At 41.5% G+C, this 26103-nt stretch overlaps 1 protein-coding gene across 1 annotated transcript; it reads left to right on the top strand.

Moving 5' to 3' along the window:
• Positions 1–299: 299 nt before the first annotated feature.
• Positions 300–24430, top strand: LOC125376223 (zinc finger protein 721-like). The gene is made up of 3 exons (XM_048388185.1): positions 300–388; positions 1489–3434; positions 21509–24430. Exons 2-3 carry the CDS (start codon positions 1517–1519, stop codon positions 23953–23955), a joined length of 4365 nt encoding a protein of 1454 aa, XP_048244142.1. The 5' UTR covers positions 300–388; positions 1489–1516; the 3' UTR covers positions 23956–24430.
• The last annotated feature ends 1673 nt before the right edge of the window (positions 24431–26103 follow it).

Below are 26103 nucleotides of genomic sequence, written 5' to 3'. Positions count from 1 at the left end.
CAGTCAAAACGAACAAAACTAGGTCAACCTAGTACGACACACGTGCGACGTACGGATTTGGTATCTTACCACCTGTAACTTCACCACGTGGGTAATAAACATATCGACTCCTAGCTTGGCGCAAGTTACGACGCGCGTTGGGATCCGGGAACCAGCTTAGCAGCGATCACGGGCTATCGCTGTCAGGAGCTTAGGAGAGATTGACCCTTCTTTTGGAAAGGAGAGCAGCGATAGACTGGTTCCCGTTCATTCCTGCGACAGACGACACCAAGATAAATGCGGGTGTCACGCGCTGTGAAGGAGCTTGGAAATGACTCCATCAACAATATGGCGGCATCCATATTTTTTCAGCTGTTTATGTTATTAAAGAAAGACGCCAGAGCAAATGGTTAGACAATTTTCTTAGCATTTACATGAATACTGTATGTATACGTGAAGAGAATAACGACCATTGTTACTTTTAGTGAAGGAAATAATTATATAAGCTGTTTTGAGACACGAAAATCGTCGTCGCATTGGCGAAATGTAAACAGTGACAAACGCCCCATTTTCAACAGCGATGTGTGCGTTAATATTTCTTGCAACTCGCTAGTGCCCCGAAATCGTATGTATTATACATAGAATTGAACGACCACGAAAATGAAATGTCGTTAGCGTCTTCATTTTAGTATCTTTGATGACGCAAATATCGCCGATTATGCCACATTTGATGATTTTCTCCGTATTTAGCCCGAATTTATACAAAGAAATCTAGTTTTACATAGATCTAAAACGCATGGTTGAAATTAATCAGTTAGATCTATGTCCCGTTAAAGGACTTTGTGCGGCTTAATTCTAAAGATGCTCCTGCTGATCGGGTCACTGGTTCTGATATTTAGCCTCTGGATTTTTATAAATCCCTTTATTGTGCATGTGTTTCATCGTTACGTTTTGAAATTAATCACAAATATATCTATTGATTTGGAAGACATGATGGATAAAATTTAATGATGTGTTTTGGGATTTGTAAGATTATCAGGGCTAGTTGGTAAATAATAAAGATGAATATATTCATTATTTTTAATTAAATCTGTACAATGGCATGTATCATTTGTACATAACTTTGCAACATATCCATGTGGATTCTTTTTTTCACACAGGATCATTCAATAGCCATTGCCCTGAAACAATATAACAGTATTCATGATATGGCAATGAATCAACTGAACATGCTGAAAAAGATTCAGTGTGAGGTTATTGAAAAGATTATTACACATCATCCATCTGGCATGTCAACTCCTGGATATCAGTATTATCTCCTGAAAATCATTGTGCTATGATATTATATGTGTGTTGAATGTGGGAAAAACATTGACAGTATTTGGTATTTTATTATGATATATATCATATTATCAAACTGTATGGTCCCAGCCCTAGGTGTTTTTGTGGGAACATCTTTAGGAATGCATTAACATGATGAGGGAAGTGACAACTCCTCTATGCTTTCAGTGAACACCATAACATCCACAAAGTAATAATGGAAGTACAAAGTCAACCACAGAATCCTGGCTCTGTCACAGTAACATGTGTAATGGCGGACTGCAAGAGAGAATTGCTGGAAACAGGTGATATCAAGAAAGAACCTGTCACTGACACTGTAACCACTGACTGTGAGAGAGAATTGGAGGAAACAGGTGATCTCAAGAAAGAACCTGTTACTGATACAGGTGGAAACACTGACTGTGAGAGAGAATTGCTGGAAACAGGTGATGTCAAGAAAGAACCTGTTACTGACACAGGTGTAATCACTAACTGTGAGAGAGAATTGATGGAAACAGGTGATCTCAAGAAAGAACCTGTTACTGACACAATTGTAATCACTAACTGTGAGAGAGAATTGCTGGAAACAGGTGATCTCAAGAAAGAACCTGTTACTGACACAGGTGTAATCACTAACTGTGAGAGAGAATTGATGGAAACAGGTGATCTCAAGAATGATTGTGGTTGTCCAGCAGAGCATGAGTGTAGTGTGTGTGAGAAAATATTAGCAAAATCAGGTACTCTGCAGACACACAAAAGGATTCACAGTGGGATCAAGCCTTATAAGTGTGGTGAATGTGGGAAAGAATATGCACTCTCAAGTCACCTGCATAAACACATGAAGATTCACAGTGGAATAAGGCCATATCAGTGTGTGGAATGTGGGAAAGGATTTAAACGGTCAGGTGATCTTCAGAAACACACAAGGATTCACAGTGGAATTAGGCCTTATCAGTGTGTTGAATGTGGGAAAGGATTTGCCCAGTCAGGTGATCTGAAGAAACACATGAGGATTCACAGTGGAGTCAAGCCTTATCAGTGTGTTGCATGTGGGAAAACATTTACACAGTCAAGTGACCTGCAGACACACACGAGGAATCACAGTGAAGTGAGGCCTTATCAGTGTGTTGAATGTGAGAAAGAATTTAAACAGTCAAGTGGCCTGCATGCACACATGAGGATTCACAGAGGAATCAAGTCTTATGAGTGTGTTGAATGTGGGAAAGCATTTATACACTCAAGTAACCTGAGGAGACACATGAAGATTCACAGTGAAACCAAGCCTTATCAATGTGATGAATGTGGGAAAGGATTTTCACGGTCACAATACCTGAACTCACACATGATGATTCACCGTGGACTGAAGCCTTTTCAGTGTGTAGAATGTGGTAAAGGATTTACACGGTCAGAACGCCTGCAGACACACATGAGTGTTCACAGCGAAGTGAGGCCTTATAAGTGTGGTGAATGTGGCAAAGGATATAAACAGTCAAGTGGCCTGCAGGCACACATGAGGATTCACAGTGGAATCAAACCTTATCAGTGTGTTGAATGTGGGAAAGCATTTATACACTCAAACAGCCTTAAGTCACACATGAAGATTCACAGTGGAGTCAAGCCTTATCTGTGTGTTGAATGTGGGAAAGGATTTATTCACTCACATGACCTGCAGAAACACATGAGGATTCACACTGGAGTCAAGCCTTATCAGTGTGTTGAATGTGGGAAAAGATTTACACAGTCAGGTGACCTGCAGACACACATGAGGATTCACAGTGGAGTCAAGCCTTATAAGTGTGGTGAATGTGGGAAAGTATTTACACAGTCAAGTGGCCTGCATGAACACATGAAGATTCACAGTGGAATCAGGCCTTATCAGTGTGTCGAATGTGGGAAAGGATTTAAACTGTCAGGTGACCTGCAGAAACACACAAGGATTCACAGTGGAGTCAAGCCTTATCAGTGTGTTGTATGTGGGAAAGGATTTACTCAGTCAAGTAACCTGCAGAAACACACGAGGACTCACAGTGGAGTCAAGCCTTATCAGTGTGATACATGTGGGAAAGGATTTACACGATCAGATCACCTGCAGACACATATGAGGATTCACAGTACAGAGCATGATTTGGATACATAAAAGATGCACCAGTGCAACCTATTATAGAAACGTGCAACCTAATATTGTGACTAAACTTTGTGTCTGACTTAGCCTTACTTTTCCGCACAACAACGATCTTTGAACACAGTGAATACTTCTAAGCTTTATGGACCATGCTACATCATTAATCCCTGGGTCATGTGTAATTTGTCATCCCTTCTTGGGCTTGACATCATCAAACTGTGGGTACTTCAAGATTAGGTGCACATCCTATTACGTTTAACAGCAGTTTTTATGTAAAATCATGAAAATCATCACCATACCCGTTTGCATTGGTTTCACCAAGTGGTAAACATCTTAGACCTGCATCACTGCGGGCTTTCCTCCCACATCAAGCTGACACGCTGTGATATATCTGGAATACTGTTTAAAGCGGTGTTAAACCCAACTCACTCACTCACTCTAGATGTAGGTACAGGTCTTCAAGTTGTAGGCGTAGATGCAGGAGCTTCTCCCTAGTTCACTGGGATACCATTCTGACTCATAGAGGGTGCCTTTATCCCCAACAATGAGATATCTCTACCAGAACTGGACACACACTTAAGCTTATCTCAAGTCCTGGACTGGATGGCGGACTGCCTCGGCACTATTACGCTGTCCCCTGACCATGTTTGGCTGAGAAGGACACTATTTGGTCAGGACAAAAATTCATGACAACGATTCCCTGTTCAAGACCTGGCGATCAGAGGATGCTACACTTACGTCCTATCCAACAGTTCCTAGCACCACCCATCAGACGTTGGCACCCTTGCATATCCATCACACTACCTTGACCCCTCAGGTCTCATCTCGGCTCAGGACCTGGCGATCAGAGGATGCCTACACTTACGTCCTATCCAACAGTTCCTAGCACCACCCATCAGACGTTGGCACCCTTGCATATCCATCACACTACCTTGACCCCTCAGGTCTCATCTCGGCTCAGGACCTGGCGATCAGAGGATGCCTACACTTACGTCCTATCCATCAGTTCCTAGCGCCACAATCAGACATCAGGACCCTTGCGTATCCATCACTCTGCCACTGCACCTCAGGCCTCATCTCTAGTGGTGGATGGTAGACACCTCTCTACAAGGTTTGGGTGTGCATCTTAGAGACCAGATGACTTCAGGGCTTTGGTCCAACGTGCAGCGCACATGGAATATAAATAGCCGAGAGTTGGAGGTGCTCATCCTGGCGATATTACACTGGCAGGAGCGCCTCTGCAACACTCAACTCGCCATCTCAACCAACAATATCATGGTGGTGTGTAGGCAACCGAGGGACAACTCGCTCACACCCCTTGCTTCAGCAGATGTTCCGATTCTTTCATCTGGTGGATTGCCTGGGCCTGCAATTCCTGGTCCAACATATCCCAGGGTGTGCTGGGACTTTATTGCTAAGAATCAACATCCAGGACTGGCTGACAGATCCTTCACTATCCCACCTCTTTCTTCGATGGTGGGGGTTGAAGATTAGGAAGAACTCCTTCTGTGCCCAGTCAGGGCTTATCCGATGCTCCAACCCCGGAAACGTCTTTTCATCCCCCGGCGGCTGTTGGGTAGCCTAGTGGTTAAAGCGTTTGCTCGTCTCACCGAAGACCCGGGTTCGATTCCCAACATGGGTTCAATGTGTGAAGCCCATTTCTGGTGTCCCCCGCCGTGATATTGCTGGAATATTGCTAAAAGCGGCATAAAACCATACTCACTCACTTTTCATCCACATCTCCAAGACATCCATCTCCTTTTGATTAAGCCGTCATTCTTCAAGCCTATGCGGCCACTGGCCTGAATCTTCTGAGAGCCAAATCTGTACCGTCCAATACAGTAGCATTGAGGAGTAGTGTGGGATAAGTTAAACAATGAAGTAAAATCTTGATATTTTACATTTGTTTACTTATCCTGCATTACTATGTCTAAGACCCACCCGTTGCAGAGCTACTTTCCCAAGATGTATTCAGATGTAATGATTAAGCAGTGCATGTACTACAGCTATGTGACATTATCACTTCTGTGGTCACATGGTTGCTGTGTGTCACAGGTTGGAACAACTTCCTTTTCAGCTGGACCTCACACAGCTTCGTTTTTCAATAGAAAACACTATATGCATTCAGGAGTAATGCAACATAAGTATACAAATGTCAAAAATATTTAGATTTTACTAAGTTCTTTAAGTCTAGCCTTACAGTGTAACCAAGCCGTATCAGTGTGTTAAATGTGGGAAAGGATTTACACAGTCAAGTTGCCTGAAGTCACACATGAGGATTCACAGTGGTATACAGTAAAACCTCATTATCTCGAACTCGTTATCTCCATTGTACCGATATCTCGCACCTTTTCACTGGGTCCAACCGCCTTATTTTTATAAACATATAAATTCAAGGTTTTTATGGGCTTGAAAAGGTCTTGAATTTTAAGGTCCCACTTGAAAAGCCTTTATTGTTAGAGTGAACATTTAAAAGCCTTGAAAATCACCAACGTTGCTTGAAAAGCCTTGAATTTGTACAAAACAACAAAACCTGTTTAAAAAAGGTATTAAAATTCATGACAGACCTAATTTATTATATTTGTTGGTTTTGAAAATAAATCCTGTTGGAAAATTGACCGTGATGTTGGTTTTATTACTAATATGCTGGATGAAAATAATATTGTCAAACTAAGGCTTAACCCAGCTCAAAAGCCTTGGAAATGACTGTTGAAAACCTTGAATTTCATTTTTTCATATCTGTTTGAATGTGGAAATTTATCCATTTATTTATAATTTGAGATTAAGATACATTGCCATCTGCAACCTTGGACTGGTCCCAACTTTGACTTGACAATAGAATTTTGTACCTTATCTGGAAGCTGACATAGCCACATTAACAGGCTTGAGAAGGACAAGTTTATATAGTGCCTTTCTCCACACATCTGACATTGGTGTAAAAGTTCAGAGCAGTTTAAACCAATTGTTCAACCAATTATGTACTTGTCTCTTAATCCAATTGTAATGGTAATCTTTATTGTCAAATAAAAATGATATGTGTATATGTGTGTATGTGTGTCTCTCATAACCCAAAGACCAAGGGTATAATATGTCATCAGCAGACCCATGCTTGACCTAAAAGGCAACTATGCTTGTCGTAAGAGGGGACTGACGGGATCAGGTGGTCAAGCTCGCTGACTTGGTTGATGCATGTCATCAATCCCAATTGCGTGGATTGATGCTCATGATATTAGTCACAAACCAACGAACAAATCTCATAACCAAAAATACATATGTATGGGTATTGTGTGTATGTGTAGATTGTGGTGTATGGATGTATGAAAGTGGGGTGGGGGCCGTAGGCATATATGTGGGTGTGTGTCTATATGTGGGTGTGGGTATGTGAAGGGTGGTATGGAAGTATGTTTTTTTGGTTTTTTTAACGCTGCATTCAGCAGTATTCCATCTATATGACAACAGTCTGTAAATAGTTGAGTCTGGAACAGACAATCCAGTGATTGACATCATGAGCATCGATCTTTGCAATTGGGATACGTTGACATGCATCAACCAAGTCACCTATATAGCCAGACCACCCCATCCTGTTATTCGCCTATTATGTCAAGCATGGGTTGCTGAAATTTTTTAGCAACTTGTTACTCTATTCTTATTCAACATCTTTGATCGTCTACACATACGAAAAGGTTTATTAGAAATACTTAAGTATCTTAAATTAGTTTTTTATTTTAATGTTGACTTGAGACATCAGATGCACCTCCTGAGTGAGAATGAGTGTTTCAACAGTATTTCACTGTGGATAGATAATCCGCTATTCTGCGTTGCGAGCATATCATTCTATATTACCCGTGTTGTTTGTGACGAAATATGGGGGCACGGGTGGCCCAGTCGTCTATGGCGCCGCGATTCCTGTGCAGAGTTGCGTCCTTTTGGCATGCCTGAAACCTATGATTGTGGGTTCGAATCCTGGTTCGCCCCGATTATGTTTCAAGGTTTGTCAGCACCATATCCGTGCTCGGGAGTTTCACCGAAGTGGTAAACGTCTGAGACCCGCGTCACTTCAAGCTTTCCTCCCACATTAGTGAGTGAGTATGGTTTTACGCCGCTTTTAGCAATATTCCAGCAATATCACGGCGGGGGACACCAGAAATGGGCTTCACACAATGTACCCATGTCGGGAATCGAACCCGGGTCTTCGGCGTGTCAAGCGAACGCTTGAACCACTAGGCTACCCGACCGCCCCTCCTCCCACATTAAGCTGACAAGCGATATATAACCGGAATAATGTTAAATGCGGCGTTAAACCCAACTCACTCCATCTGACAAAATATAAATAAATATGACTTTCCGGATCACAATCTGGTGTTGCACGACGTCACATAAACCCAACATTGATGGCATGAACAACCAATGACGACATCTTCAAATATTTACGACTTTAACTAACCCATCAGCATGAAGCAAGAATGTAGATATATAATGCTCGTTTTGAATTACTGAAAATAACTGGAAATAATTTCACCGAAATCTGCGACCCTAACAGTAATATGGCACAGTGTTGACAGGCTGTTCTGTGATATACAGTCCTGTATGGTGCTTGGCATTAGGGATAAAACAAGGATTGGTCGGGAGTCAATACGATGTGTCTGAGTGGAGTTCTGTAACCGTAGGAGTCGGGTACCATACCTTCTTCCTAGGCCACTGTTCTTATCAATCACTCCTTGGCTCCGGGGATAATGTAGTTCTCTCAAAAGTACAAGTCAGATTTGTTGCTTAAGTCCATTTATTGGAGACTGAGGTTTTGATAACGACACACACAAGGTCCTCGGATGTTTTTCTGTAGAATGACTTGTTTATGCACATCAAATATCTGAGGGGATGTGTAGAAAAGTGTGATAGTTCTTCTGATCAACTCCTAACTCTAACACCTTTTCTGATCCGATATGCAGAGAGAACCTCTCTCTCTCTATATATAGCCATGAGTATACGAATCTCCTCACCACTCACGGATAACTAACAGAATACACACGATGGTAATTTCAGTTCCTCCCACCGAAATAATGTTTAACGTAATGCGAAGTGACTCACACGCTTATCTCAATAAAAGCTAATTTCCATTCCCTCAAGTGGCAGATTCGGTGATTCAGTTCGTGCTATCAAACTCTTCTTGTCTAAAATAAATCGTTCATGTGTCTTAAATCTTAATAAGTTATCGGTCAATTGGACACGGGATGAAATATGTATTCTATATTAATTTAGTAAGCGCCATAAAACTCCTACGGACCTTAACAGCCAAGCAGGGGGCACGGGTGGCCCAGTCGTCTAAGGCGCCGCGATTCGCTGTGAGAGTTGCGTCCCTTGGGCACGCCAGAAACCTATGATTGTGGGTTCGAATCCCGGTTCGCCCCGATTATGTTTCTAGGTTTGTCAGCACCATACCTGTGCTCGTGGGTTTCACCGAAGTGGTAAACTTCTGAGACCTGCATCACTTCGGGCTTTCCTCCCACATTAAGCTGACACGCCGCGATATAACTGGAATACTGTTAAAAGCGGCGTCAAACCAAACTCACTCACTACATCCAAGCAGTATGTAAGTATCTACAGCATTTGGTCACGTCAAACAGACACCTTTCAGTTGCTCTCTGTTGCACTACGACCTAGTCTTGCTATTTTTTCTGGCACAGGATACATCTTTCTACCCAAACGAGAAACAGGCAATTAATCTTCGGTGTGATAGGTCGATGGCCCAACAAAGTATTATCACCCTACTTGTCTTCATTTACCTATTTACATATTTATCCTAGATCTTTGTAGAATTCCAGAACAACGTTTTAAGTTTTTACTAAAACCTTAGTATCCATGTTAAACTGTGTCATGGTATCTCAGTGAGTTAGCACTATGAAAACGACATTAACCCAAATAAGACACACTCAGACACTCTACTACTACTACTACTACTACTACTACTACTACTACTACTACTAGACCCGTGAAGATCCGGTGTAGAATAGATCTTCAGCAACCCATGCTTGCCCTAAGAGGCGACTATGCTTGTCGTAAAAGGCGACTAACGGGATCGGGTAGTCAGGCTCGCTGACTTGGTTGATGCATGTCATCGATCCCAAATGCGTGGATCGATGCTACTGATATTAATCACTGGATTGTCTGGTCCAGACTCGATTATTTACAGACCGCCGTCATATAGCTGGAATATTGCTGAGTGCGGCGTTAAACAACAAACCAACCAACCAACTACTACTACTACTACTACTAATAATAATAATAGGAGTGTCCCTATCAAAAGTTGAAGTATTGTTGTCAAATCTGGTGGGCCTGTAAGGCAATCGAACCTGGACAGGGCAAAGCCAGTGGTCGATAAGGTGAGGACACAATCCACCATGTCCTTCTAGTGGTTGGACAATGAGCCTGGCAGGTCCCAGCTGAAAGTTGTCTCGATGTGCCACCATTGTGACCATCCAATCCAAATTTCATTACTTTAAAAGCAGGTTCTGATATGGAACCCCAACTTTTTAGAATATGTTTGTGGGGAACAGTGGTGGTATTATGTAGTACGAACTGAAAACAATAGTGAATTATGTGCTTAGGGGCCTACGTACAGCACCAGGAGTGACAATAGCAGCATGATGATTGCCAATGCCTTGTTCCTTGACACATCAACAAAACACTTACTTTCTTATGTATTCCCCCCCCCCCAAAAAAAAAAAACCAACAACCCCAAACAAACCAAACAAACAACAACAACAACAAACCAAACAAAAAACAACAACAGGAAAGTAGTTTACGCATACTGACATTCCATTCAGTGACTCATTTTATTGATTCCATAAATGAAAAAAAACAGACCTCATAATCTGCATCTCATCCTCCAAAACTAGTCTCGACCGCAATGTGGCCATCCTCATCAATTCAGAGTTTTTCGTGATTAAAGCCACAATCTTTGACCTAGATGCATGAGCATGATACACAGTATGCCTGTAATGCTAATCTATCATTCATTTCAAATCTTCCATTTCCATATCATGCAAGTCACAGTGCTGTATCCTTGGACAAGGTTGTTGACTCCGCTTGTCCAGCTGTGATATGACTGAAACAGTTGTTGATTATGATGTGAAATGCCCATTAAGCATAATTTACCCTTACTTGGAAAAATTAGAACATAGACATACTTGTAATGCCAAAAGATATGAATGATATAGTAACATTATTACAGTCATGACATGAATGAGAACAAAAAAGAAGGTATTGTGTCCACATTTTGGAGGATGGGGTCAGTTGTTCAGTATTCGATCAACAATCAAGACGGAAATCAGCACATGAAACTCGCTTCAGACCTTCAGAATAGCACAATTGTCAGTCAGCATTTTGTATGCCCACCGCGGGAATCAATGCAACGCTCGAACTTAAACATGAGAAGAAGATGTGATAATTCTGATCACAAGAAATGGGATTCGACATCACTCTTCTCAGAGGGTCTGTGCTAACTGGTCCTTGTTATAAGGGCGACCTGGTCGGCTACAGATGCTGCATTCGTGGGACTAATGATGGCGCACTGCAGGGCTACAGATGCTGACACCTCCAAACTGTTCCACATCTTGAAGGCGGCATTGTTCTCCTTGTCGGAAGTTGGCTATAAGTCTTCCCTCTGCAGGGAAAAGCTTGAATCTGATCTCTCTTGTGAACATGGCTCCTTGCCAGTTCCTATTCCACCAACATTGCAGTCTCAGCGTTACGTCTTCTGACACTGTCCAATCCAGCGTCTGACATGACGACTGCCTCAGCTGATGACGTCATAGGGATAATATCGTTTCTCAGATGGAGGATAAGCATGTAAAGTTTCCTGGGTGGGGTAACAGGTCTGTCACCCCTACTCCTGTCTCTCTTCCGCCCAGTCTGCCTGAACCAGGTCATGAGCCTGGTGACTGTCATTCGCCAACAGCCTAAACTCCCTGCAGCGTGATCATGCGTTGTTCCTTGTGTATCATACCAGCTCTTTCTGCTGTTGGGTTTATCTTAGCATGCTACTGTCCAACGGTTCTGTGAATGAACAGTAAATCGTTCCTTTTATACCTATAGCTTTGTAGTTTGGCATGCTGTAAGTGCAGCCAAAGTTTCACTTCAAACTCATGTTCCTTGATGTGGGTACTGTAGCACGTTCATTACTCAGCAAATTGTTTTGGTTGTTTGGGCGATTGATTCTCAACCGTTTTGTAACACTATCCGTGTCCAACTTTAAGTTTCGTGGCGTTTCTTCGTCAGTTAAGATTAAAAGTTGTGCTATTTATATCCGTCATCCACAGTCTTAGTAATTGAAAAGTACAGTCCTCGATCAGTCGAGCAGTTGTGAGTACAAACATGTCAAGTTAACCAGTTTTCTACCAAACTGAAAAAAACCCTGCACAGTGGGCTTTTCCTACAAATGGTGTTGTAAAAAATTGTCTTTTATATACAAATGATTAATTATACTGCTATTTTCAATGTACTGTTTTAAAAGCAACCTACATCTGTACTGTTTTAGTGAATAGTTAGAAGATTTTAACGTTCTTTCCATTATTTTGTGAATTTGAAATGTGACAAAATCTCATCTCTCTTTTATGAAGAAAACTTCTCAGCTTCTAAAAATGAAGATAAAAACATGACTCTCCCCAAAGGAAGCGAAGTCTAGGGTACCAGTCAAGCTCTATCAGACCTATTACCCCACACAACATATCGCTGCAGTTGACCCATTTCCGTGAAGCGGGTATGTCAGTCGAGAGGGACGGGGCCAACGTTTACCCAGTTTCCGTGCAGCAAGATATTAACCTTTGTGACCGATACAGACAGTTCATTTCCACAGCAGACCGTCCGAGAACCGGCCGACCAAGAGTTACCACCCCTGCACAGGATCGCTACATTTGACTGTTCCACCTACGTCATCGCAATGCCACAGCAACGGAGACTGCAGGACGCATCCCTGGTTTGGGGAGGATATCGGACCAGACTGTCAGGAACCATCTTCGCGAGGCTGGAATCCGACCCAGAAGACCAGTTATGGTCCCTGTTTTGCCACAGATCCATCGACAGCGATGCTTGCGCGTGTTCATCGTCGTCGAAATGAGCGTTTCGCCCCATATTGTGTACGTGAATTCGACAAATTCGGGGCGGTAGTGTCAAAGTGTATGACTGTGTGTGTGTCACATTCTTCAACCTCACCTTCTTCCAATCATTGACCGCCAGAGGGAGCTGTTTCAACAGGACAACGCTCCATCGCACACAGCCTACCTCCATTATGCCAACATCGACCTTTTGCCCTGGCCGTCGAGATCTCCAGATCTCAAACCAATCGAACCCCTCAGGGATGAACTCGATCGACGTGTACGTCAACGTCAGAGCACGCCGCAGACACTCCCACAACTGGCCAACGCGTTACAAGCAGAATGGCGCAGTATTCCGGAATATTCCGTCCCCTAATTCAGTCATTGCCGAGGATATGCAGAGCCGTGATTGCTGCCTGGGGCGGTCACACGAGATACTGAGTTCAGCGCAACCTTGTGGCCTTATGTGACATGACAATGAACAGTTTTCAATGCCTTTATACAACATGGCATTGTGACTATCGAGTTCCAAAATTTCAAAAATCTATGATGTTAGTGAGTGAGTGAGTGAGTGAGTGAGTATTGTTTTACGCCGCTTTTAGCAATATTCCAGCAATATCACTTGGCTACCCGACCGCCCCCCTATGATATTAAATTGAATATATCGACTTTATTAGGTACAATAAATTTACTAAAAATCTACCTGTTAACTTTATTGCGTGATATGATATCTCTACAAAGGCATAATTAAATCATGAGATATGTGTTTCCAATCACGTATAGCTTGTGACAGTCACATATTTTAATCCTCTTAATTAGGAAGCGGCTTTCAACACCAAACTTAGTTAGGATTAACAATATCGTTTGCTGGTAACAATCCTACCTCAAACCAAATTGTGATTGTTTCAGATGAAATTGCACAGTTTAAAGAAAAGTTTAAAGTTTGAAAAGTTTAACAATACCTAAAAGCGAGATATACGTAACTTTTGAGTGTGGCCCTTTTGACTGTGGTTCGTGGCCCTTTTGACCTTACCTTTTTGGGCTTTCTGACATTAGACCGTTTTGACCTGCTCCCAACAGGGCTGTGGATCCGGCGTATCAAAGACGTGTATAGATCTATATACGTCTTTGGGTGTACCAAGAGGAGGTTGGCATGCTCTAAAGACAAACTACACAAAACATAATCACTGAATGGTGACATTGCAGTAGACAGAAGAGGACGTTAACAATATTGTAAACCTCAGATGGACCTCGTTTGATTGTGATCAATTGTTTACGTTAGTTTCACATTTAACGGGCTCCGTTTATGCAAGCTCCTCACACCTTCGGTAACATCGCTGCCACCAGTGTGGCCATTACAAGAATCTTGAAATTTGCCCTCTAACCCCAAATGTATAGTAACGTTTCTACTTTTATAACAAAGTACAGATTCTCTTACAAATTTTTTTCGAACCCACATTGCCAAAAAAGTACGAGAATCTGTACTTTACTAGGAAACGGTTAACCCAAATATGACATTTGTTACATTAATCCCCTTTGTCACATTTGACCACTTTCTAAATTGCATTGTGTTTTCAAAGTTTATACTTTTGTATATGTTTTTCGGAATGCCATTATATTGAATTTTGAAAAGGTTTATGACTAACCATATTTCCCAGATGAATTTACCTTTTTGTTTGCTTGTTTGATCAGATTGGTTCGAGATTGCAGACGAACGGAAAATCACTTCCCGTTACATTCTTACCAGACTAATGACATATGATAGTTGAACTCAATCTCATTAAAATCAGATCTTAGTTCTCGCTTTCGCTAAACAAAGATCTGAGGACATCCCATTACGGGTCACGTCAGAACGACCTTTCTTCCAACCAATCAAAGCGTCGCTTACCAGATCGTGAAAGTGACAGTCGGAATTTGTTTCTAATCATGCAACCTCGAAAACGTTAACACGGGGTATTCCGAACGACAGTTACGGCCCCTACGACTGATTCCGTCCAAATTATCGTCTATCTCCCGCTTCCGTGGGATAAACATTTAAACGGAGGAGGCGTTGCACAGTACGTGGGAAGCATGGCCATACAATCTCAGCATTACATTAGACATTCGGGAATGTTCGTTTGTTTAGTTTTCAAAATTTTAATCGAGAACTGTGTCAACATATTTTTCAAACGTAGTCTGAAATGGAAGTCGCCAGGTTGAAACGAGTGCCGTATAGCTCGAGAAAGCTGCTTTCTAATTGGCTGATGTCGACTTCTTTTAAGTCATTTCAGTGGTCGGTCAACGTTCGCGAAAGGTCGTTCTGACGTGACCCGTAATGGGATGTCCTCAGATCTTTGTTAAGCGGCAGCGAGAACTTAGATCTGATTTCAATGAGATTGAGCTGAAGTGAAATAGAAATTCAAATTGATTAAAAAAAAGAACGTCATTTAGCAGGGGTAAGAGTATTCCTATTCACAGTGGGGAGTTTTGACTGGCGGCAGCGATAGTATAGAGAGCTCCGCGAACGGGCTATCGCTGTGAGGAGCTTGCGAGTGGCAGCGTCAAGGGAAGTCACTCTGATATTTGGTTTGTAACGCCACTGTGCTGTTGTGAGTTGAACCAGAGGACCGTGGAGGTTATACAACGGTAACTATTTAATTAATTACAATATTTAGGTAATCTATAAGTAAGGCATAACAAACTAAGTCTATTATTATCCCCGTGCTAGATAATCTGTGGGCTTTCGGACGCTCAAGAAACATTCGTAGTTTTCTCTCATAATTAGATTCACATGAACAACTGTAAAACATCTCATTCACTTTTAAAAGACAGCTTTCTGTTAAAAACAAGCCATCGTTTGAGTATTTACAATGTCTGTGTGATGCTGGCCGTTATAGGTCGAGTAATCGTCCGAAATCGTATGGTTGAACGATACTCTGCGTGGATCGGGTCGTGTGGTCATTCAGTCATTATGCCAGGGCAGTGAATCATGACATTGTTCGCTGAAGTAAAATTACTACACTGTCGCTCCGAACAAAAAATACGATTTCTGCTTTTGAACTGTCCGCTTTGGTTGTTTTTACCGTCACCGATCTGAAGTGCAAATTGTGTCGTACCACCAAAAGACATTTTCCATTTATTGTAGACAAATGTTGTAATTATTAATGCAAATTGACGTGTTTGGAAAATGTTGACAACCTGTTGCAAGCGTCAAGAAAACCAGAGATGATCTAGAAAAATGTGGAATCCTTTTTATTGACCCAGAGATCATAATACTGCAATAGTAGCACTTTTCACGGTAAAATTCATCGTACATGCAAGGGGCACTGATCAATGACAATTCACCGGGACCGGCTGTTGCCCTTATTGTTTTTTCCTGTGGAAAAAATGGATGATACCCCAGAAATCTCAACTAGTTTGCGACCTGTACTATGCCAATCGTAAGCACATTTGTTGCCTATCTTGATAGTATAAAGGCGTTTCGTCACATGGATCAACAAAATTAAATACAATTTTGTCTTGGAATTAAAAAGGAAATGTAGGTATATCCATGATATCTTTGGGGTAGCATTGGCAGTGGTGATGAAGTTTTGATGAGTCACTTGCTTGGTGTTGTGTGGTTGCAGAAACTAGGTTATGATATTGGCTAGTGGACACCCCTGCCTCAGGAAGATGAATCCAAGCATAATAAGTCTATCATGAAGTTTTTGAGCCCTTTTGAACACATACTTTTTGAATAATTTTTAGTCAATCCTTTATATATATGGACTGATTTTTCAGTCAGTTTGTAAAATGACTGAAATATTTGGACATTTCATAAGTTGTGTAAGTGAATCAAAGTTAAAACATTGACTGTAACATATACACACTTACAAATGGAAATGCTTGTGAAACAAACAACTTAGTGTTGACTGTCTTGCATTAAACAACTTCTGTAGAGGAACAAGAATGATTCTGTTCAGTGCGCCAGCAAATGAATGGAAACAAAATGCAAATGTTGCGTAAGTCGCAGCACTCGGATAGGAGGTAAGCAGCCCAGCCCAAACCCCAGACCTAAATATTCATGGCGGGGTTCGACAAAAGGTATAATCACATGCATCGGCGTCTCGGATACAAGACAACTGAGCAAGACAGCAACAAAATTTAATTTCGGGTCATTGATCAATATCAGAACACACATAAGCCCGAACTATTGGGAAGGTATTTATATCCCTGACATTTTCTCAGTGACCAAAAGTATGGGGAAGGGGATGTAAGACCACAAATTCAGATCTGCACAGAGAAAGAGCATGGTCTTCCAAGTACCATAGAACATAAGATCAGCGAAGAGCCACTAGTTGATGATGTTGAAGACGAGTTTCCCATCAGGGGAAGAGTCAGGCAGTGGCAACCAAGGTAGGGCTATGCAAGACAGGACCGACACAGCCCCGTGGTCAAGGTACCCAGGGCCCTGGTCTTTGATGGAAAGAGTTGTTGAGCGGCTTTTTATTTGAAGTTTAGGACTTCTGAGGAGTTATGGGACCAGTTATGTTTCTGCGTGAAGGATGAGAGTGAATACTACTTTGCTTTGTGGACTGAACAAGATAGATATATTCCATTTGAGATCTTGTAAGGAAATTTCATCTCTGGTATGATAGCCAAGAACTTCCAGAAACAGCGCAGGTAAAATTCAACACAATGCACCAACAACCAGATGAGTGCCTAGAGAAATGGTCAGAACGACTCATGTCACTTTTGACAGTTTGTCATTACCAAGAACGATTCTGAAATAAGGTCCAAACACTCCACAATTCAAGGAGAAGTGTGACATTTTTAGATCCAGTACCCTTTGTTCAGAAGAATCATGGAAAGCAAATGACCCAATGTTTCGCAAAGATGCTTTGCAGAACGCGGATAAAATGGAAGTGCTAGTATTAAATCTACTTTGAAATCAAAGAATCAACTTTCAAAAACAAAGTTGACTTTGGTAGCAGAAGTTCACAGGTTCCTAGATCATCAGCATCGCCTCAACCTTTTATAGAGACAAGTAGGATACAAACACGTCCACCACCGCCTGCAGATAGAAAGTGTTCATGTTGTGAATCAACATTTTGTGAGTGAATGTCGTACAACGAAATAGTGAACTTTATGCAAGTGCATTTCAAATTTTCAAATCGATCATTGAACACACTCAGCAGCTTTAAAGTTTATTTAACCTACCACTTTTTTACCTTGATACATTTATGAGACTGGGATGCAATCTGGTTTTGTATGGTGCAACCTGGTTTTCATGTCAACATGTACCTGGTGCAAGTTAAATCAAGTTCCTTATTTCGAGCCTTGCATGTATAAAATGCCAGTGTCGACATGATTTACTGCTTCATCATGGAGAGCCTCCAGTGCCTCAACATGATATGATGCAGATAAGTTCTTAACTAAGTTCCAATATGGGGGTCGTGTGTGAGTTTGATTTTTCACTGCTTTTAGCAATATTCTAGCAATATCAGGGTGGGGGACACCAGCGATTGGCTTCACGCATAGTACCCATGTGGGGAATGGAACCTGGATCTTCTGCATGATCAGCGAATACAGTAATCACGAGGCTACCCCATCTCACCCAATATGGGGGTCGGAACGGAAACAGATGGCACATGCACTGTGGTAATTAGGCATGTGAAGGTTCTGATGAAGGGAGAATTATGGACCGTGGAGACTTGCGCTTTTTTAGAACCAGGCAGCAGTGCATCCTTCTGTACAGAATTACTAATGAGAAAGTGGCAAGCACATGAAGCTCAACATTGACACTGTGGACAAACCTATGCTGTATCCAAAATGCAAGTTTGCATTTTCTCCATGGAAACCCATGATACACTTCCCAAGATGTTTATTGTTGATTGTTGTCAAAGATTGATATTCCAACCTTAGATGACATGAAGAATTGGACTCATCTCAGTGACATAGAGATACCAAACATAGATGCTGAAATAGGTAACATGATAGGCAACAGTATTCCAGATGCCTTCACACCTATTGAGGTACGTCTAGACCCGATCATGCTCCACATGCAACTAGAAGCTGCCCTGGTTGAGGGTTGTGGAATGTGACCTGCGACAGCAACTACATGCTTGGATTTTTTAAGATGCACAATAAACAGAACAGATGTTGCAGTTTAAGATTGCATGGATTTCAAACAGTTAGATCGGATAGTGTGTCACTCATTCAACATGGACTTCCCAGTGAGGACAAAAGTTGATTAGAAGCAGCACTCACAGGACAACACAGTATTCCTACCCATTATGATGGATTGATGGACGTTATGAAAAAGCTCTTCCCTTTAGGGACAAGAAATTAGTTTACCCATATAACTACTCCTTGCAATCTATTGTTTGATGGGATTGACAAGGTTGATGAACAGGACAACAAATTCTTTCTGCAGTATACCGTCTTCATGAATAAAATGCTGACTATGTTGACTGGCCATCTGGCCAGATGATGAACCAGAACTAGATGATAGGCTTGTGTGGTCATCCCCAACCAAAGAAGATGAAGTCGCGGGTTGTGTTTAACTGTGCAGTCACTTCAATGGTTTTTTACTCAATCAACAGTTGCTATCAGGACCTGACCAGACAAATAACATCCTCATACGTGTTCAGATGAGATTTACATGGGAGACAGTGAGTGTGTTTTACCAGGTACGGGTGACAAAGGATCATTGGAACTATCAGCGATTCCTCTGGTGGCAAGATGGGGACTACAGAAATCCACCATTGAAGTACAGGATGAAAGTCCACATATTTGGTACTACATCGTCACCCAGTTGTGCAAATGCAGCCCTCTTGAAGACCGCTAGTGACAATGAAGAGAAGAAAGTATGAACCAGCGATTGCAGAGATTGTAAGGAACAATTTCTATGTGTATGTTTGCTTGTTTCTGAGCAAAATGTAAACAAGACTCTCAGTTGTATGACCTGGTTAACTTCTGTGTGTCAGCAGGGTGTATTTAGACTAATTAGATAGGTAAGCATCAGCATCTGAAGGAAGACTGGGCTGCAGGAGTGAAAGATCTCAATCTAGATCAGTTGGAAACTAGATCAGAGGAAAGAGCCTTTGGAGTTGTTTGGACAGTGCACACTGTCTTAAACCTTAGGCTTTATGTAAATTATGCTGACTGTACCAGAGGACACGTTTGAAGTCGTCTGTTCAATCTACAATGTGTTAACAGTCTCTAATATCCAAGACGTTCAGATCTCCAGCAATATAAATACACACAACCTGCACTGAATCCAGCTGATGCTGCTTCAAGAGGCATGTTGATGGCCACATTCTTAAAGATTGATCAGTTGTATTCGGGACTAACCTTTCTCTGGGAATCTGAAGAGAGGCAAGAGGTATGGGGATAGCCAAATTCTTTAAGATGGACCAGTGGTTCCAAAGATCTACCTGTTTATGGGAATCTGAAGAGGAATGGCCCTCTATTGTCATGGGGTCGGTCGGGTAGCCTAGTGGTAAAAGCGTTCGCTCGTCAAGCCGAAGACCCGGGTTCAATTCCCGACATGGGTACATTGTGTGAAGCCCATTTCAGGTGTCCCCTCCGTGATATTGCAGGAATATTGCTAAAGGCGGCGTAAAACCATACTCACTCACTCTATTGTCATGGCATGTGAACATTGTCCAGAGGATGACCCTGAAATCAAGCCTATAGTGGCTGCTACACATATGGATCAATCTGTGGACATTACGAGCAGACTCCTGAACTATAGCTCACCCTGGCTGAAAATATTTGTGGAGTGGTTCCTCCTTTACATGGACAATCTACAAATAAAATTGAAAGAGAAACAAGAACCCACAAAACAAACTCGAGTGTTTTGAAAGCTTAGATAAGGAAACCAAAGGGACAGTACGAAAGAACTCCAGATGACACCTCACAGTGGAAATCACTGATTATGCCTAATGTTCTTCACTTAGTCCCAATATTTTTACTTAAGGATTGGGGGCGGTCGGGTAGCCTACTGGTTAAAGCGTTCGCTCATCACGCTGAAGACCCGAGTTCGATTCCCGACATGGGTACAATGTGTCTGGTGTCCCCGACGGGATATTGCTGGAATATTGCTAAAAGTGGCGTAAAACCATACTCACTCACTCACTCACTCACTCACTCACTCATTAAGGAGTGAAGTTGTATTTGTTGACGTTCATCAGCTGATGAAGACAGTGCCCCACATGAGCAAATTCCAAGATGCGCAAAGCTTCATTTCGGTGACCTGACATGATCTGTCTGGCTTTGAAGCCTGCATCATTCACAGCCTGATTCGATGTCGTCATTTTCCCTAATCATGTTTAATGTTATTTTTAGACATTTAGGAATTCCCGTAAAGTAGTTCTGTATGTCTCCGCTTGGTTGACAACGTAATCACGTGACATACTGACATTCATCGGGAAATGAACGACAGTCAGCTTGGTAGTGCTCACCGAGGCAAGTTCACTTGCTGTCAATATAAAGACATACATAGTTAAAAAACTATGGATTTAATTAATATGAAAATACATTTATTTTGCATTTGTTTCATTATTACATGATGAAATTAATCATAAATAGATCTAATAATTTGGAAGAAATAATGGATTAATTTCTAAATAGATGTCTGGGCTAAATTGTATATTACTTTGCAATAACACTTTGTATATAACACCTCAATGTGTAATATTGTTGTTCTCAGGATGATGTTATAGTCTCGGTACAGCTATTAAGCAACTTAACATGCTGAAGATATTTCAGAGTGAGGTTATTGAAAAGATTATTACACATCATACAATTGACATGTTAGCTTCTGGATATGGAAAATCAGTGTGCTATGATTTTATCTGTGTGTTGATTCTGTTGAAAGTGGGGAAAACATTTTCAGTAACAGCTATTTTATTATGATACATTCCATATTATCAAGTTGTGTATGGTCCCAGCCCAAGTTGTCATTGGTGGTTTTCTTGTGGAAACATCTTTAGGAAATCTGATAAAGTAAGTGACAACTCTTTTATGTTTTCAGTGAACTCCATAACATCACTCATGGACTGTGACAGAGAATTGGTGGAAACAGGTGATCTCAAGAAAGAACCTGTCACTGACACAGGTGGAAACATGGACTGTGAGAGAGAATTGGTGGAAACGGGTGATATCAAGAAAGAACCTGTCACTGACACAGGTGGAAAAACTGACTGTGAGAGAGAATTGATGGAAACAGGTGATCTCAAGAAAGAACCTGTCACTGACACAAGTTTATTCACTGACTGTGAGAGAGAATTGGTGGAAACATGTGATATCAAGAAAGAACCTGTCACTGACACAGGTGGAAACGTGGACTGTGAGAGAGAATTGGTGGAAACAGGTGATCTCGAGAAAGAACCTGTTACTGACACAGGTGGAAACGTGGACTGTGAGAGAGAATTGGTGGAAACAGGTGATCTCGAGAAAGAACCTGTCACTGACACAAGTTTATTCACTGACTGTGAGAGAGAATTAGTGGAAACAGGTGATATCAAGAAAGAACCTGTTACTAACACAAGTTTATTCACTGACTGTGAGAGAGAATTGGTGGAAACAGGTGATATCAAGAAAGAACCTGTTACTAACACAAGTTTATTCACTGACTGTGAGAGAGAATTGGTGGAAACAGGTGATATCAAGAAAGAACCTGTCACTGACACAAGTTTATTCACTGACTGTGAGAGAGAATTGGTGGAAACAGGTGATCTCAAGAAAGAACCTGTCACTGACACAAGTTTATTCACTGACTGTGAGAGAGAATTGGTGGAAACAGGTGATATCAAGAAAGAACCTGTCACTGACACAAGTTTATTCACTGACTGTGAGAGAGAATTGGTGGAAACAGGTGATATCAAGAAAGAACCTGTCACTGACACAAGTTTATTCACTGACTGTGAGAGAGAATTGGTGGAAACAGGTGATATCAAGAAAGAACCTGTCACTGACACAGGTGAAACCACCGACTGTGAGGGAGAATTGGTGGAAACAGGTGATCTCAAGGCAAAGCTAATTATAATAGAAAGAATCATGGCTTTGAATCCACGATCAGCAGGTCCTCTACCTGCTAAGAGATACAACTCTTATGGTGGTTCAGTAAAGGAGTCCCATAAGTGTCGTTTCTGTGAGAAAACATTTTCACAACATGGTGGCATGGAGTCACACATGAGTATTCACACTGGAATAAAGCCATATCAGTGTGTTGAATGTGGGAAACGATTTGCAAGATCAGGTACTGTCAAGGCACACATGAGCATTCACAGTGGAATCAAGCCTTATCAGTGTGTTCAATGTGGGAATCGATTTAGAAAATCATGTACCCTAAAGACACACATGAAGATTCACATTGTTGTCAAGCCTTATCAGTGTGTTGAATGTGGGAAAAGTTTTGCACTATCGGGTGATCTGCAGAAACACATGAGGATTCACAGTGGAGTCAAGCCTTATCAGTGTCATGCATGTGGGAAAACGTTTACTTATTCACATAACCTGCAGAAACACATGAAGATTCACACTGGAGTCAAACCTTATAAGTGTATGGAATGTGGGAAAGCATTTTCACACTCAGGTGATCTGAAGACACACATGAGGAGTCACACTGGAGTCAAGCCTTATAAGTGTATTGAATGTGGGAAAGAATTTGGACAGTCAGGTAACCTGCAGGCACACATGAGGATTCACACTGGAGTCAAGCCTTATAAGTGTATTGAATGTGGGAAAGAATTTGGAAAGTCAGGTAACCTGCAGGCACACATGAGGTTTCACAGTGGAGAGAAGCCTTATAAGTGTGTTGTATGTGGGAAAGCATTTGGACGATCAGGTGATCTGCAGAATCACATGAAGATTCACACTGGAGTGAAGCCTTATCAGTGTGTTGAATGTGGGAAAAGATTTTCACTGTCAAGTAATCTGAAGAAACATATGAGGATTCACAGTGGAGTGAAGCCTCATAAGTGTGTTGAATGTGGGAAAAAATTTACACGGTCGGCTGATCTGAAGACACACATGACGATTCACAGTAGAGTGAAGCCTCATAAGTGTGTTGAATGTGGGAAAGAATTTACACGGTCGGGTGATCTGCATACCCACATGAGGATTCACAGTGGAGTGAAGCCCCATAAGTGTGTTAAATGTGGGAAAACATTTACACAAAAAAGTAACCTGCAGACACACATGAGAATTCACAGTGGAGTGAAGCCTCATAAGTGTGTTGAATGTGGGAAAGAATTTTCACTGTCAAGTAATCTGAAGACACACATGAGGATTCATAGTGGAGTGAAGCCCCATAAGTGTGTTAAATGTGGAAAAGCATGTACACAATCAAATAATCTGAAGGCACACATGAGGACTCACAGTAGAGTGAAGCCTCATAAGTGTGTTGAATGTGGGAAGACATTTACACAATCACGTACCCTTCAGACACACAAGAGGGTTCACTGTGGAAAACATTAAACTTATAAATGATAGGTCAATCAGTTATTCCTTTAATCCATGCATTATGCATGGAGTTTTGGCTCCGAGAGATGGGTGCATTCAGTGCGTGTTTGTGAGTATGCATATGGATGGGGATGGTGTGTTTACATGTATGACTGGATTGTGGTGTACGTAAGTATGGGTGAATTGAATGTGTGTGTGAGAATGTGCATGTATGGGCATTGTGTGTATGTGTGGATGGTGGTGTATGTTGGTATGGGTGCATTGTATGTGTGTGTGTGAGTATGCGTTTGTATGGGACTGTTGTGTTTGTGAGTATAAGATGAAGGTGAGAAAGAATATAGTACCGCTCACCTATGTCTATTATATTGTATTGTATCGCTTTCCACTTTCATAAATATACTGAACAACAAAAGTTCCTGTGACATTGAATAAGATTTAATGCAATGTTATTTTTTTTACCAAATCTGAAACAATTTCGGTTTGCAACAGATAAAAGACTCCTGTAAGTGTTCAAATGGTTTAATTTGCCATAATGACTTCAGAAAATGCGTGATTTCATAAAAAACATGAATATACCAAAATGTCAATTTACAAATCAATATCGTGTGTGTCCACCTCTAGTTGCGATGCAAGCAACACATCTTCATGTCATTGAATGGACCAGGCCTCGCACAAAGTCCTGTGGGCAATCTGTCCATATCTGCTGGAGCATGTTTCGAAGTTCATGGAGTGTCTGTGAAAAATGTGGTTGATTTCTCATCCCACATGTCCTCGATTGGTGAGAGATCAGGGGAGCCGGCCAGGGGATGACATTCACGTTGTTTTGTTGAAGAGAATCCTGAACAAGTCGAGCAATATGAGGCCGGGCGTTGTCATGTTGAAAGGTAATGCCTGGTCCGTGACGACACAAAAACGGTAGAACAACAGGGCCAATGATCTTGTCGCGGTAGCGCTGTCCATTGAGATTTCCCTCTACCACTATCAAACTGGTCCTCTGTCTTGCTGTAATCCCACCCCATACCATAACGCTGCTGCCCCCAAACCCATCTTCTTCCATGACACAATGATTGACATAACGTTCACCACGACGTCGGTACACTCGAATCCGTCCATCCTGTGGCTGAGGTGAAAACTCGTCAGTGAATAGAACTTGTCCCCACTGCATGGCCGTCCAGCGTAGGCAGTCTGCACCACTGTAGACGTGATTGATGGTGGTTTCCTTTCACGACACTTGATGGTATCCTTAGCTTACACTTTGGTATATAAAAGCGCTTGCAGTATGGTAATCGATTTACTACCCTTTATGTCCAACGGAAATTAAAATTTCCGTACAAACATAATCGTGAAATGTGAAAATAAACTTAGAAATCAACTTATTTATAATCTCATTATGTCAAAAAGGTGTGCTTTAATACTTTTTTCTGTGTAATTTGTGGGCGGATTGCCTTTTAATACTGAATAAAACTCATCTATCTGACTGTATTTGTCATTAGTCAAATTAATAAATTACAATAAATATATTTCTTCTCACGCAGTACTGTGGCAACTGATATATGATTGTATAGATGAACATTTCAGAAACTGGAGTAATCAAATAACCTCACAACCATGATTATATGGGGCACATTGTTCAACATTGTTTTGAGTGAGTGAGTGAGTAAGTGGTAGTTTTACGTCTGTGCCAACCTTTCTGTAACACGCAGAGGGGCCACTTTAATTGGCTAAACACAATTTTCTGACCGTGGGAATCGTACCAGGGACATGTCATGCACTGGACTGACACGTTAGCCATAGATCTATATGGCTGCCAATATTTTATGAAGTTCAATGTGCAAATATGTTATATATTTACACGTAATATTACTAATAGACTGGGTACCTGTGTAATATACAACCAGTGGACAGGCAAGGACACATTTCTCGCTGGTGCAATGATTGGGCAAAAGCTCTGAATATTGATATAATTACTGAAAGGTGAACATATTGCGCAATCTGTTCTTCTGTCATTCATCGTAAATTTATGAAAATATACACAATTGTCAGTTCTATTTTGTTACCTGGAAATCTCTCACTAACTTATTAAAAGACATCAATTATAAGCGCATCATATTTTTATGGTGACCAAAAACTGGTTTGTTTGTCTCCGCTTTTTTTTGGACTGTG

The sequence above is a fragment of the Haliotis rufescens genome, unplaced genomic scaffold (assembly GCF_023055435.1).
Source record: "Haliotis rufescens isolate VD_foot unplaced genomic scaffold, xgHalRufe1.0.p SCAF_7, whole genome shotgun sequence".
NCBI classification, from domain to species: Eukaryota; Metazoa; Mollusca; class Gastropoda; order Lepetellida; family Haliotidae; genus Haliotis; species Haliotis rufescens.
Note: the sequence above shows the minus strand (reverse complement) of the source record. Positions and strands in the feature narration are given on the sequence as shown.

What these genes read in the sequence shown, in the direction of transcription:
- LOC125376223 (XM_048388185.1), top strand. Translation starts at nt 1,517, where the DNA reads ATGGAAGTACAAAGTCAACCACAGAATCCTGGCTCTGTCACAGTAACA. An exon ending in AGAGCATGATTTGGATACAT is followed by an intron (nt 3,435 to 21,508) that starts AAAAGATGCACC and finishes TTATGTTTTCAG; the next exon opens with TGAACTCCATAACATCACTC.